We start from the raw sequence: 14,826 nt of genomic DNA, 5'->3' as shown, positions 1-14,826 counted from the left end.
ATGTTCATCGTTTTATTGTATTATATTGCTCACTTTCAAGTTTCAACTGCTTTCAATCTTCAAAGTTTTTTCGAAATCTTTTCGATTGGGTTGCTGTTTACTAATTAAAATTTGGTTTTCCCGCCTTAAAGAGGCGTGTCCTAATCCGCCTGACGCCGTGACTCATCTGTTTTCTGCTGGCTGCTGGCATAGCTGATGCTGCTGTTTGTGTTGTGTTAAATTTTCTTTTGCTTTGTTTTATAAGTTCGTTCTAAGCGGTTCTTTTGCTTTAAAAAAAAAGTGAATTCAGTTGAAAGTGTAAAGGAAAATAGATTCAATACGCTGTAGTGATTTCAATCTTGGCAGACAAAGTGACAAACTAGAATTCACAAAATGGCTGCTACCGAGTAATCAGTAGCATGTCAGAAGATTGCAACCGTTATTAACGTAATTAGCATTAATTAAATTTGAGTCAAACACTGTATACACTGTATACACTAAGGTAAAGAACCTCTCTGAAAGACATGTTTGAGTTGCTTTGGATATTAGTCAGTAGCCTATTTGAAAAATGGTTGTGTTCAGGTGGATGAAATCTGATGTACACTTTCTGTTTGGACAATATTGTTTTAGGTGGAGTTACTTGCGATTCCATGCTGGACCTTGCAAGATGAGTAAATGAGTAAAAGGACATGATGCAACAGACAGCAGCGACTGGAATTCAAGTCTTTTATGAAACACCAATTTTACCAATGAGCTTCGATCGGATAGTTATAGAGAGGTAATTATAGTTTAACTTCAATGATAATGATTCATATTTTAACCGGTCTGTCTGCATTCTTTTTGTAAGATTCAATTCTATGTGCTCCCATTTTATAGACAATTGACAGAATGATTGGAGCTCTAGAAGATTTGGTAACTACCACCTGAATATTAAATTATGACTATCTAAATTTGATTGATCTGAGGTACTATTGCTTTTCTCATCGAAATTTATTGACAAGTAATCAAACCATTGTTTCCTTTCAGGATAATCCTTCACCACTGTTTCATAGAATCCATAGAGTGTAGAAAATGAAGAAGTCCCCCTGAACAGATACCGAAAGCAAAGATCAAATTATGGAGATATTGATTATAGCCTACTTGAGTCACTGCCACTCACCCTGCTATCTCTCCTGGGGTCACCTGGGTTAGGCTATGCTCTTATGCAGCGTTATGTACATCTGGTTGAAATTAAATAATGTGCAATGATTTACAGGACTCCGGCGGCTTTGAGGTCTGCGAGCATCTTGACGACGTGTTCGGGCATGGGTGGAGGAGTGGGGAGGTGGTCGCCGGTGGCCTGGAATCCGTTTTCATCGGCCACCCAATTGACGGTGAGGACGACGCCGTCGGGAGTCGTGAACGAGTAGGAGCCCTTGGACACGGTCCCGATATCCTCCGGTTTGGGACCAACTTGTTTCTGGCTGCCACTTTCAGACACTTTGGTGCCATCGGCAGACTCGAAACTGTTTTAAATTAATAAAGGATAATAATTTAATAATACGATTGACAACAGGAGAAGTGGACTTACTCGAATGAGTAGCTGCCATCTGCATTCACTTGGCTGTTGGATGACACAATTTCGATGGGTTTCTTATCTCCTTGAGGTGCGGCGAGGGCCACGGCCAAGAATGCGACAGCGACGATCTGGCAGTGCATCAAGTCAAAATAAAAGGTTAACTTGATATTTAATCAAATAAGAGTTAACTAACTTACCAATTTCATTTTGGATGGATTAGGTTGTTCAGCTGCTCTTCTGAAGACAGTTGAAGGAATTGTGTGAAGAAGATTTCCATGTTGGCCAACTTTTATACCCTGCAGTTGCGGCTGAGTGAAAGTGATCAGCAAAGACCTTCCACAGGTAACAGCATTCTCTTCTTCTTTGGGGATGGACATTTTGTAAATATGCAAATGAGCGAAAGGGATGATGCAACAGACAGTAGTGACTAGAATTTACATCTTTTTTAAAACGACAATTTAATAATCGAATTGATTCGTTGTTTTCTCGTGTTACACGACAAGGCTGTCTTCACATTGTGTTGAAATTGTTATTCTCATCTCTTTTTTTCCAGCGTAAATTTAGGTAAATATGCGTTGGATAGCAAATCAGGAGACGTATGGCCTGTATTGTTTATTTCGTGAGATCCGACGGAAGCCGTCGGACGTCAAGCTCTCGTTTGTCGATTATGAGAAATTCGGCTGGTGAGCGTGGAGACTAAATAAAACAGTAAGTGATCTTTGATAGCCTTTTCTTTTCAGATAGATTGTTAAGGTTAGTCGAGAATTGCATTGCGCGATCGCAACCTTTTAATAGGCCCCCCCTCGCTATGAAACTGCCAGAAGTTTCTATTTTGAAATTTAATCTCCGACTTGTTCGGGTTGATTGAGGGCGATCGGCGATCCACGGCGGAATAATTCGGCAACTCTTTCAACTTTTTTTTGTTGTTCATTTCCCTATGCAGACGGTTGATTCTTGATGAGTCGTTTGCTCCGTTCATTGCGTTAGTTGCAGTGAAGCAAACGACGCACGAAAATAAAATAAAAACGGGCAGACGGTGTGTGTGAGTGTCTAATGGATCCGGAGGAAAAAAAACGCCGAGAAAAATAGGAAAAGGGGAGATTGTCCAAGTTAACGACCCGTTTCCGTCCATCTTTATTGAACGGATTTACAATGTCTGACAAGAGAATTGTCTCGTCGCTGAATACCTTGCAGCGACAACAGAACAAACAACGTTAAGATGTAGTGCCCGTGCAAGTAGTTGTGAGAAACGGGCGGAATATCATCGAGTCGCAATTGCATTTTCTTTTCTCTTTTTGTGTGTTAGCCTCGCCTCCACTGATCCAACGTTAAGTTGGTGAATATTCGGTTGGCACGAAAAATCAAAAAAAGGCGAATCTTTTGATCGGCTACACTTGCCATAAACATTGGCTGGTTGCATCAATATTGTCGATGGTTGACCTTTGTTTTCTCTCTCCCGGCAGCTGATCGAGCCGCCATTTATCTTATCATTTGTCTATTTTTTTTTCTGTTACGAAAACCTCTTTTGTGTCATCGTCTACGGCAGATAAATTGGCGAGTGATTGTAATATTTAATGTGATAACAAATTTTTCGGCCTTGACAACAATCGAAAGATTTTCGGCAAATGTTTTGGGTCTAGCAGACGAATGTCGAGAGAGGCGTACTTGAATGCCCAGAGGGGGAAATTGCCAAAAAAGATTCGAAAATACTAAAAAAGAGGCCAGACGGTTTTTTGGTTCGTAACCCGCCAGTTAGAGGGCGGAGAAGCGCAGCGGGCCCAAAAGAAGACACACACACACACGGGGGTGTTTTTTCGTCGTCTACTTGGTCGATGAAACGCCACAAGTGTTGCTCGTTTAGATTTTGGTCGACGCCAACATACACGTTTAGGAGATCCGCTGCGTCCAAAAAACCAAACGTCCACCCGAAAAAGTGTATGTAACTTTGTGGCCACCAGAAACCCCCATCCATTTTTGTGTGTCAGTGTCTTGTGCCAAGAACGTGTGTAACATTCGGTAAGTGTGCTGCTCACAAGAGATTCATTTATTCGTAATTCCACCCCGTTCATGTGTGTAACTTTTGTCTACGCCGGTCTAAGCGGCCATGAGCCATGCTTCCACCCTCCTCCCTCATTTAACCCTCTCGTCTACCATTTCCCAAATATGTCTTTTTTAAATCATAATCTTTACTTTTTAATTGATTATTTGATTTTATTTATTTGTTAACGAAGGGTTTCTCTTCGTTCCAGTGAATTGTTGATTCTGTGGTGCGTCTTGTGACTTGAGCAGCCGACGTTCGCCATTTCATTTCTCTTTGTACGACACACACGTTCACACACGTGGACAGGCCCATTTTTCTCCCCTCGTGCAGGTAATTTGATCTTTTATTTTCATTCAAGTCGTATGGAATAGTCTAGAAAAAGCCCTTTGACCCGGGTCGAAGTTTATTCGGGTCAGATGTATGGCAATAGTTTTTTCCATTTCATTTCGGTGTATATTGCACGTGTATTCGTCGTGAAGTTTTTTTCTTTGCTGGCCGACCGTTACCAATGGGTGACGTCGCTCGCAGGGTTATTCTCGGTGCATTCTTTTCTAGATTTCCTCGGCCATTTGGCACCCCCAGACAACATTTTCTAGTTCGGGGTTCGCCCACATACCCTTTTAAGGGCGTCCGGGCCCATTTCAGCCTCAGCCATCGTCGTGTGATCGATTCGCATTTTCCACCTAAAATGGCAACCCAAATCTGACCTAGTCTGCATCGGTATGGCGCGCGCCTCTGACATTGTTGTTGTTGTTGCTGACATTGTTTTTAGAAAGACATTGAATTTGTTAACAGTTCTTTTTCTTTGCTGTGCTCCTCCTGATATTGGCATTTTAGGCAGATTTTCAGATTTGCTGGGTTTGCGTACGAGATTTCTCAGTTACGGTCGATACTGAAGCATTGAAAAGATTGGGTAATTTACGATAAAGGCTACGAATGCTTCACTGTTAAGTTTTGTTGTGATTTCCCTGCTGAGTTTGGCTTCTTGGTTTTTGTCTTTCCCCGTTTTCTTTAATTTCTTACATATGAACACTTTCAATTAATTTTTTTAAATTAAAAATGTGTTTATTATTTTAGAGAAAAATGACATCGTCTGTCGAGGAAGACTCTTTAGTGGAATTTGATGACACCATCACTCCACTCTGCGTTTCAGAGGTAAACATTTTATAAATATTATTCTCGGACCATGTTCAAATATTCCCCTCACTTACACAGGTTGTACAGTCTTTAGTTGGTCGCTTCAACTTGGATCCGAATCCGGTGTTAGATGTGATTGTAGAATCATTTGAACGTCGGCCGCAGCTTCACGGTGTCTTTCTTCCACTGATTCGCTCGTACACGTCAGATCGGTTGACTTTGTGTAAAGTCTTAGCGTCGAAGATTCAAGATTCAAGATTCGACCCGTCATCTACACCGAATTCTCTTTTCGTCATCACTGCTCTTTTATTGCAGCATGGAGACATTCATCTAGAAGATATTTATCGTTGGCTTACGCCTAAAGACAGCGAAATCGACGAATCCGCCGCTAAAGAATTAGCAGACGCAAAAGAGTATGCTCGTCGAATGACAAAAGAAGACGACAAAATTGAAGAATTGATTGAAGAAAGGGCACCTTATAATCAGAAATTTGGACTGTGTGAAGCTCTTCTTTCAGTGGGAGCTTGGGAACAAGCATCTACTCTTCTTAAACGTCATCCAGATTTTTTCGTCACATCTTATCGACCCATCTGGAGCAGTATCTGCAAACTGGTCGACTACGTAATTGAACCGGTGTATCGCACTCGATGCTGCATATCTCCAAAACTTTGTGGCAAACCAGTTTTATCTGTCGGTGTATGGAACCTCCCCAAGACAGCCAAGGAAATGAAGGAGTTGAGAGAAACTGCTTTCCCCATGCTACTCTCTTTGGGACCCCATTTGTATAACGATTCTGTCCTCCTGCACAAGTTGATCCGTTTGTGCAATACTGCGTTAGATGATTGTGGCTTGAACAGTTCAAAGGAACTTCCGCAAGACCCGGATTCGCTGTACTTTGACGTTTGTAGACTGTTTGATGTTGTAATATGGCCATCACTCGCCCTCATGGAATGGAATTGCCATGTGGCAGAAGAAATCTGGAATGTTTTGAAGAAATTACCTTTTGAGCACCGTTATCGTCTGTATGACCTTCGGAAGAACGACACGTTTCAGAGCCATTCTTTGCTCATCCGCCGCAAAGTAGACTGCGGTAAACGCATCGAGGACATTATGAAGCGTGTGAGCAAGGATAACGTCAAGCCCACGGGTCGATTGCTTGACAATCTTAGTCACAGCTGCCCTGGCTTTCTTTTTGACTACATTTTGTCCCAAATTCAAATCGACGGCAACATGATTGGCCCTCTTGTGGATTCACTCGAGTACCTTACAAACCTATCGTATGATGTTCTTGGTTATTGCGTTTTGGAAGCACTTTCGAACCCAGACAAGGAGCGCACCAACCATGATGGAACTACCATCTCTATGTGGCTGACGGCTCTTTCCGCCTTTTGTGGAGCCATTTACAAGAAATACAACATAGATTTGACTGGACTTCTCCAATACGTTGCCAATCAACTTAAGGCGCAAAAGAGCTCAGATCTAATTATTCTTCAGGTACTTATATTGATTTAATATAATAATATCTTTAAAAAAAAACCTTAATGTTTAACTATTGCACATTCAGGAAATGGTGCATAAAATGGGGGGCATCGAAGCGTCCGAGCAAACGACAAAGGAACACATGGAAGCAATGCAAGGCGGTAAGCTACTAAGAGCTGAAGTTGCTCATTTTGGACCGGTTCTGGTTAACAAGAAAGCTGCCCAGCGTTTAAAGGAAACATTGCTCGAATCCAATTTGGCCATAACCCTCTGTCATATTATCGCACAGCAACGCGACAAATGGAACAAACGCCTTAAAAATCAAGAAACAGAGAATAATCATCTAAAGGTATTTCTTTTACAAATATTTTACATTATAAAAATACATAGCATTACATCTTTTCTATTTGATTTTTCTTCATGTAGTTGGAAGGTAAACTATACGACCAATGTCAAGATACGCTCGTTCAGCTTGGAAAATTCTTGGCTTTGAATATGAGTGACGACGACTACGTCAGACGCACACTCCTGAGCGGAGTATTCCGACCTCCATGGTCACAATTAGGATCATGGCTCTCCGACATCCACATCCATTCTGATGTCGCATTTTATCTGGCACGACCAATGTTAATTTATTCGATCAATTCCAAATACGATGAATTGTGGCGTGCTGAAAAGAATTCTGAGAATTTACTTCCGGCCCAGAAAACTCAAAAGTATTTAGAGGTAATTCGCTTGTATTTAATAAGTTTGTCTTACTTGAAATGATTCCCAAAATTGAATTTATTAGGCTGTACGATTGGTCATGACTCCCATTTGTGAATCAGTTCGTCCTTTGTGCCCGGCTGAAGTTTGGGAGGATCTATCTCCTCAATTTTTTGCCACTTTTTGGTCGCTGACGGTCTACGATTTGTCAGTGCCAAATGCTGCGTACGAACGGGAAGTGCAACGCCTGAAGGTAGCCATTGAACAGACAGATGAAAATCGTGAACTGCCAGGCAGTGAACAGAAGAAAGAGTTGGATCGCTGTAAGGCTTTGATAAAAAATCTTCTGGCAGAAGAAAAGAAACAGAAAGATCACAATGAACGTATCATGGCGAGATTAACACAAGAAAAAGACAGCTGGTTTCTCAAATTATCAAAAACGGAGACGATCACCCAGTTTCTCCAACACTGCCTTATTCATCGCTGCGTTTTCACCGCGACAGATGCCTTATTTTGCGCTCGCTTTGTACAGGTACGTGCGTGTAAGTAGCTCATCATGAAGATTTTCTCTGGCTAACTTTTTTTTTGTTGTTGTTTGTTTTTAGCTTTTGCACAATTTGAAAACACCAAACTTTTTAACGCTTAAGTGCTACGATCTGATCTTTTGTGATATAACATGGAAAGGCACTGTGCCTTCTTGTACGGAAAACGAGGCAGATCGTTATGGACGCTTTTTGTGTGCCATGCTCGAAACTGTAATGCATTGGCACTCAAGCAAGAAAATATTTGACGAAGAGTGTGCCAATTTTCCTGGATTCTTTACCAAAATTAAACGCGACGATCAGCCTGGGGTAAAAAACGATCACGTTGACTTTGAAAACTATCGTCATATTGTTTACAAGTGGCACCAGAAGATTGCCAAAGCGCTAGTTGTATGTCTTGAATCAAAAGACTATGTCAAGATTCGAAATGCACTGATCGTCCTAATACGCATCTTGCCATTCTTCCCCGTTATCACGCCTCTTGTCGGGGTAATTAGTTGTTATTTCTTTGTTGCAACAAATTAATTAATTTTTATTTTATTTGTTTTACATTGTAACAGTGGATTGATCGAAAAGTCGAAAAAGTAAGCAGTCAGCAACGAGACAAGCAACAGGATTTATCAGCGATGGCTATTTCATATAGTGGTCAATTAAAGAACAAAAAAACGTCCATTCCAGAACATGATTTCCATCTGGTGACGAGGAAACCTGTAAGAAAGAACATTGTCTTCATTGTTTCATTGATAAAACTCGGATATTTATTTTAATTTGTTTAGGTAACTAAAACAACTCCTCAAAGTACCAATTCACTTGTTGTGGCAGCAAATCCTGGTGCTCATCCTGAGAATGGAGTTGTTAAGCATGAAGGAGTAAATGGTACAATTCCAAAAATTTCTTCTGCATATTGCTTCACCTTAGTTAAATATAAATATTCTTAGGGGTGGAAAAAGCTTTAACAAATTTGCATGATACTCCTACCTCTACTCCAAGCGAATCTCAGTCGAGCACTCCAGTCGCTGTTGGCCTCAAGGAGATTAAAAAAGAAAAAGAAATAAGGTAATTTTCTAACCAGCTTTAGAATCACGGCACTTTTAACAGTTTTATTATTTTGGCAGGGAGACAAAGGATAAAGTAAAGGAAGAGAGAATAAAAGGAGAGAAAGATTGGCAGTACAAAGAATCGATTGAAAAACGAGAAGAAATTCCTGACCGTACCACAGAGAAGAGGATAAAAGAACGGAAAGAAGATAGAGAAGATAGGCCTCATTCGGGCAAGGTAGGAAAACACGATATCTCCAAAATTACATTGTTATTAAATGTAACTGAATTATGTAATCAGCTTGATCGTGAGGATGAACGGATGGAGCGTGACGGACAAGACCGCAAGGAACGAAGTAATTTCCAAGAAGGACGTCGTGAATGGAAAGACGAGCGTAAAAGGGTAGACGAGCGTAAAAGGGTAGACAAAGTTTTTGCATTTCTTCATATTTGTTGCTTTTCAATTCTGAAGCTCTTGCTTGTTTGTTGAAGAATCGGGTGCCAGATGAGGTTTTGATGGATGCCAAACGTCGAAAGGAGGTAGTACGAGAAGAAGGTAACTTTTCTTATGAAAAAACTACAGTGAACTGTTACCAATTTCTTAGTTAATTTAACAGTAAGATCCCCCAAGGCATGGATACGGAAGTCCCTCTGATGGAAACTCTGATAGACGAGGACATAACAAAGTATTATTATTTAAAAAAATGTGTAAAACTTTCTCTTAAATATTACCTTTTTTCTTTTGTATAGCTCTCGCTCTCGTAGCGCACCTCTTTCACGAGAAGCATCGGATCGCTCATTTCACCCGTTATTAGATTATTAGATTATTATTATCCTTATTATTAACATTAGATTATATTCCTTCAATTATTAAAATAAAATTTGGTTAACCTAAATTTTCGTTTCACTTCGTCAAGTCGTCCGAGTGTTTGTCTAACTGGACAAAAACACTGGCACAAGAAAATGTTTTTCGTGAATACGATCCCCGGACCTGGACGTCCAGATGTTTATTAATCCCGATTTTTCCGCGATAGAGTAGCGATTCAAACCGGCCAATCCGTCCATTGACATTTCTGGTCTCTTTTGATGTTGTTTCAGAAACGGATTGCGTCCATCGAGGTACTACGTTACAAAGGACAATGTGGTGGTCATGGCATCGGAAGTAGGAGTCTACGACGTCGATCCTGCCGATGATATACACAAAGTTAGTACATAATCGATGGAAAGATGGACCAAAACTATAACCTTTTTCTTTCAGGGGAGATTAGAACCTTCGCGGATTACCTTCAGCCCGTTAGAAATGTTGAGAACGAGATTTCCATTTTGTGAGTGGATTGGAATATTTACGAATTTTCAAGTCTCTAGTCTTTTTACTTTACAGCCCTTTTTTACAACCTTAGAGTTTAACCCAACATGGCAACCTTGCCCACTCCCCTAAATTTTCTAAAATTTCGTCAAAATGGTCTGACATTTAATCTGGCAAGTACGGCGTGTCTATCCACCGAAAAAGAACGTGCAATTAATTACGTGTTGTCCTAATTCTTCTTCGGGTTGCTGATTTGCAGGTTCAATAATGAGATGCCCAGGCAGCAAGTGCTACTTATTGAAATGCTTCAGAGGTGGATGTATTTAAACATCCCAGTCAACAAAAACAAAAGTGACCTAGAGCTATTTTTTCCTCTTTTGCCATCAACTGCATCCTCTTTAAACCAAATGAGCGAAACCACTGAATAAGGAACTTATTCTTCAACCCAAAAATCTGTGACAATGTTATCGTGAATTGACACGCACTCCATGCAGATATTATTTCACGCTCGCTCAATTCACGCAGTAACGCCTAACGTATGGGTACATTTAAATTTCCAAATTGCTAAAGAAAAGTTGGGACCGAATCAATATGTTGTTTTTTTTTTTGTTTTTTTAATTGCAGAAATAAAAGCTGCCTGCCACACATGTGGCAGAAAGAAAATTGAAGACAACGATGTGGAGTCTACATGGTGCTTGTCGGTCTTAAAAAACCTCTTGCCACCAGATGGTGATAAACAAAGGAGCCGCCAGGCGTCGTAGGACGAACGTCGAGCGTGATGAAGCCGCCATCAGCTGATCAGCCCACAGTTGTACGTGACGTTGAACTTGAGCAAACTAGTGAGATGCAGTCTACGTATATCCGTACACTACGACTAATTGTGTTGAAATGATTTTCATTTTTCTTAATTTCTTTCATAGGTTTTGTCACTGTCAGCCAGGTTAAGTTGAAGCTGTTTGCTGTTCCCGTTCAATGCAGAACATTTTGACGTGCCACCTTGCTACCAGCTAACTGCACAAGTAGGCAACAACTGCTATCTTTCTAGCACATTTCAACAGGTTCTTTGTCTTTCTCATTTTTTTCATAGATTTTCCCTCTTTTGGATATGCCATCATTTGCCTATGGTGTTGCAAACAATGTGCTGATGCTGTTTCCTGCCTGTTACCTGGTTTAAGGATTTCTTGAACAAAAGAGTTTAATTGGCGAAACTGTTTCAAGAAATCAAGTTCAGCCATCAGCACATGGTCACATTTATCTAGTAATTGAAGGCACTTGCTACCATAAATCCTCGCAAACTTTAATTCTTTAATAACATTTTTTTTCAGTAAGTTTAAGTTTGGATACTTTTTTTATTTTTTTAGTCTCTAAAACTTATTTCATTTGTTGTTTCTGATATTAAATCACTTAACTGATCTCGATTTAATCAAATTATAATTTCACATTAGTTTTACTCAATCTTGCCAACAGTAACTGAATTTCCCCTGCTGGTTTTCTTTGACAAATTTGTATGCCTGACAATGTATTAAATTTTTTTATAAGGTTACTCAGCCAGGCTAAGTTGAAGTTGTTTGATGTTGCTGCTAATGCAGAACATTTTGTCTTGCTATCTGGGTAAGTTGTGAATAACCACTGTCCTTCTTGCATTTACTACAACTTGTTATTGCTTAATATCTCATTTTCATAGGTTTTCAACTGTTGGTTGATGCCTGAGCTATGCATAAAATTGCTTATGGTGTTGCAGTCCAATGTGAAGATGGTGTTTCCTGCAAGTCACCTGGTTTAAGGAGTACTGGAACAAACAAACAAACGTCGCTGATTGTTTTCTATATTTGTTTATTTTCTCAATATGTGGTCTGTCATTTTGCAATTTTTTCGCAATATTTTCTAAGTGTTGCTTGGAATCGGAAAAGGTTGTCACGTACTGACTTCAAATAACTCATATGAAGCATTATTTGAGTACGTAGAAAATTGTAGAACATTGTGAAGAAATTATTCGATAAGCTTTAAATCAATTTGAGAAACTAATCTTAAATTTAGCATAAATTACAGACCAAACCCATGTATATCTTATACATAAAAAATCAAAAATCAAATTTTTGCAGTGAAATAATGGATAATAATATGTATAATAATATAATTACATCACTGAGATTTTTTAAAATACTAAAAACCCAATCCCAATATCCATATAACATACTATCAATCTATCACCACATAATATATCATTCATGAATTGCATAATTTTTAATGCAGGAGTTGAAGTGAACAGTTCCAAGTGTCAAACACGGTGATCACTGTGTGTACCAAAATTGTAATTTGCTATGTTTTACTGACTTGTAATTGCAGTCAAAGAAGACAGGGGGAAACACTGACTTAATTGACTGCGACCAGGGAGATTACCTGGCCAGTGAAGAAGAGAGATGAGTGTAAGGCCAGTTTTGCTAGGAAGCAATTAGTCATAGTAGGCTTCTTAGTTAGACTCGTGACCCTCAAAAAGTTCCCTCGGATCATGCGCCTTCCAAGTCCCCGTTCGACCAGAGCCCTCCTCATCCTCCTGGTTATCACAGCGGGTGAGTGACCACCGGCGGGCGTTGGTTATTGGTTAGTTAGGGAAACGGGGCCACAGAAAAGAAGGGAGCCCAGATATGCACTTGTAATTTATCTAAGTCTACACAAATTATCAATCTTCAGTTCCAGCAATCTCTCGTCAGTTTCCAAACAACTATAACGGCGGTGAGGGATTAACCTGAAAGGAGAGTATAATTAATAATTTTAAAACCATATTGTAGTGACAGAAAGCAATACCTCAAATCTATCAATCTTACATTGTCTTAAATTAGAACTCAGTGGTGGTCACCATAAAATCTTGAGTAGCAGCTTTTTCTTGCTGGCGTCCTCAAAATAGATTGCAGTAAAGAATTGGATCTGGCGAAGGCACCAATATCTTGAAGATTTACAACTTGACAGCGAAAAGTTAACCATTGAAAAGTTATAAACCTTAAAGATCACAGTAATTTAAAAACATGTTGGTAAAAATAATTACCTTGCAACAGAAATTATTTAGCTTCAGAAGACATAGCTTGCATTATTGGCTGCTTTATTGGCCCCAGTTGGCAAGGTCATACAACAACTTCAGCTGACATTATCTATAAAAACATTTAGTCAAGGATGCTGTCAGAATCATTAGCTAAAGGTTGTGTTATCTTTTACTTACAAACAGTTGACTCATTATCCGATCTGCGTTGTTTAACTTTTTAATTTGTTTCTTATGAAAGTTACGACTTGTTGGACGTGAAACCTATAATGTCATATCTCTGTCTGACTGTCGAGTGCAACCAACATAAGATTCAAAACTCATTACCAGATGGCGTCACTGTCGCCATTGTTGTTTCTGCACCGTGAAATGTGGAGAAATGGGCGAAACTAAGTGTTGCTATTTTATACTTATTTTTCTGTGATTTCAAATATCAAGCTGAACTTCGCATCTTATGTAGGTTTAGTTTGCCCTAGTTTCCTTATTTTGTATATTATACCAATTTATTTCTGCAAGTCTAGATGTATGCTGTCATTCCAACAAGTTGGTTTAGCGCTCAGTCACTGTTCATCATGATCCTCAGGATATCAAAAGCCTAAAACCCATGTTTGAAGCCCACACATAGTGGAATACAAATGTTCCAAGATAGGTAATTTTATCTTTACTGCTACCATACCAGAACAGTGAAGCATTTAAGACCATCATAATTCAAATTTTCATATAACATAGGCACTCTTGCTCATGAACCACAGGATCCTTTTGGAATCTTGCAATTTTGGTGGTTTAACCTGCAGCAGCTTGTCTTTTTTTATGGCTGTTTCTACTTCTGTTTAGAAGGCAACTCAGCCGAGGGATAGGTAGAGTTTTAATTTTCATAGGTAAATCCGTGTAAATTTGTAAGTAACATAGAGTTCTTTTTCCCATTGCTTCTTAGAGTTTCAGTGACATGAAGAGTGTGGAAAGAATAACATACCTGCCATGTGTTTGTAAACATACCAGATCTGCTGGATGAAAATCAAATTATGCCTTACTATATTCATCACTCAAATGATATTGGTAAAGCATCCATATCACCTGCCACCATACTGCTGCAAAAAATGTTCATGACACTTTCTTTACCATAAGAAATTTATCTCAACACGAGAAGTAATGCTGTTGGTTGCTGTGAATGCCATTTTTACTGTTTTTTCATCACGAACATTTCAGTGTGCTTCTTAGAAAAGGTAAAGATTGATATGTTTTATTCATTTTTATATTTTCATTAATGTGAAACATTTTTTTTTACAGAGCTCGCAAGATCCCCATCTATGAGAAGAGTGACTTCCACCACCAACGTTCTACTCTATCCTTATCTTCGAGACACACGCTCATCTGGCTTCCGTCCTTATGCTGCTACACAATTTATCCTTACTTCACTGACGAGTTACTGGACCACTTCAGTGATCTCTTCCGTCCACTATGACACACCTGTAGTCATTCACCACTGGATTATGCCCAGGTACCCGACAATTGACTTATTTTCTTTAATTTTCAATTAAGTATTATCTACTTAATGTAAACTCAGTCTATGTAATAATTCCTAAATCGGGCTCTTCTTCACTTGAGACTTGAGTAGCAAACGGAGTCTATTTTAAATGTTTCCTTTTCTACCGCTAGATGGCTTTTCGATAATTTACAGCTGTCAAAACAGTCAGTTTCAGATACTTTGCACATCTCCTTAAACATTTATCGGTAGTTTTTTGTTGTAATCTTTTAGTGATAACTGACGATAACTATTCCCCCAACAAAGCTCACTTGTTAAATTTTCGATATTTGCTTTTTTTTTCTACTTCCGGTTTTACTCATTTCAGTCAGTAGTTTAGTAAATATTCATTCTACGTACAAAAGAACCACATATTCGTGATCCTCGTAAAATTTGTGGTAAAGTTCATGTATTTTTTTGTACAATTTCGTACTTCCGGTTTCGAAAATTTTCCTGAACTATAGTTCAGGAAAATTCTCGATTTTG

At 39.2% G+C, this 14,826-nt stretch overlaps 2 protein-coding genes and 2 long non-coding RNA genes across 7 annotated transcripts; 2 read left to right on the top strand and 2 right to left on the bottom strand.

Annotated features, from left to right (window-relative positions):
• Positions 1-45: 45 nt before the first annotated feature.
• Positions 46-1,794, bottom strand: LOC124209116 (endocuticle structural glycoprotein SgAbd-3-like). Of its 2 annotated transcripts, XM_046606993.1 has the most exons (4): positions 1,735-1,794; positions 1,550-1,665; positions 1,139-1,484; positions 46-1,064 (listed from the first exon to the last, which is right to left on the bottom strand). In XM_046606993.1, the coding sequence occupies exons 1-3, from the start codon at positions 1,741-1,743 to the stop codon at positions 1,229-1,231; spliced, it is 381 nt and encodes a 126-aa protein (XP_046462949.1). In that variant the 5' UTR covers positions 1,744-1,794; the 3' UTR covers positions 46-1,064; positions 1,139-1,228. The 2 variants fall into 2 exon arrangements, with proteins under 2 accessions (XP_046462949.1, XP_046462948.1); XM_046606992.1 differs by lacking the exons at positions 46-1,064; positions 1,735-1,794 and having other exon boundaries at positions 1,223-1,484; positions 1,550-1,692.
• Positions 1,795-3,261: 1,467 nt separating this feature from the next.
• On the top strand, positions 3,262-9,374 carry LOC124209111 (THO complex subunit 2-like). Of its 3 annotated transcripts, none has more exons than XM_046606981.1 (16): positions 3,262-3,553; positions 3,769-3,908; positions 4,656-4,733; positions 4,794-6,209; positions 6,280-6,543; positions 6,621-6,920; positions 6,985-7,431; positions 7,505-7,930; positions 8,002-8,151; positions 8,218-8,317; positions 8,380-8,497; positions 8,557-8,716; positions 8,780-8,881; positions 8,971-9,034; positions 9,096-9,164; positions 9,229-9,374. In XM_046606981.1, exons 3-15 carry the CDS (start codon positions 4,662-4,664, stop codon positions 9,131-9,133), a joined length of 3,657 nt encoding a protein of 1,218 aa, XP_046462937.1. In that variant the 5' UTR covers positions 3,262-3,553; positions 3,769-3,908; positions 4,656-4,661; the 3' UTR covers positions 9,134-9,164; positions 9,229-9,374. The 3 variants fall into 3 exon arrangements, with proteins under 3 accessions (XP_046462937.1, XP_046462935.1, XP_046462936.1); XM_046606979.1 differs by having other exon boundaries at positions 8,780-8,899; XM_046606980.1 differs by having other exon boundaries at positions 3,346-3,553; positions 3,787-3,908; positions 8,780-8,899.
• A 2,637-nt stretch (positions 9,375-12,011) lies between these two features.
• Positions 12,012-13,129, bottom strand: LOC124209119. The gene is made up of 4 exons (XR_006880784.1): positions 12,999-13,129; positions 12,828-12,930; positions 12,590-12,743; positions 12,012-12,530 (listed from the first exon to the last, which is right to left on the bottom strand). It is a non-coding gene; the product is annotated as an uncharacterized LOC124209119 (long non-coding RNA).
• A 50-nt stretch (positions 13,130-13,179) lies between these two features.
• LOC124208825 lies at positions 13,180-13,995 on the top strand. The gene is made up of 5 exons (XR_006880616.1): positions 13,180-13,274; positions 13,340-13,467; positions 13,548-13,675; positions 13,753-13,874; positions 13,944-13,995. It is a non-coding gene; the product is annotated as an uncharacterized LOC124208825 (long non-coding RNA).
• Positions 13,996-14,826: the final 831 nt, after the last annotated feature.

This window comes from Daphnia pulex, chromosome 12, assembly GCF_021134715.1.
Source record: "Daphnia pulex isolate KAP4 chromosome 12, ASM2113471v1".
Lineage (NCBI taxonomy): Eukaryota > Metazoa > Arthropoda > Branchiopoda > Diplostraca > Daphniidae > Daphnia > Daphnia pulex.
Note: the sequence above shows the minus strand (reverse complement) of the source record. Positions and strands in the feature narration are given on the sequence as shown.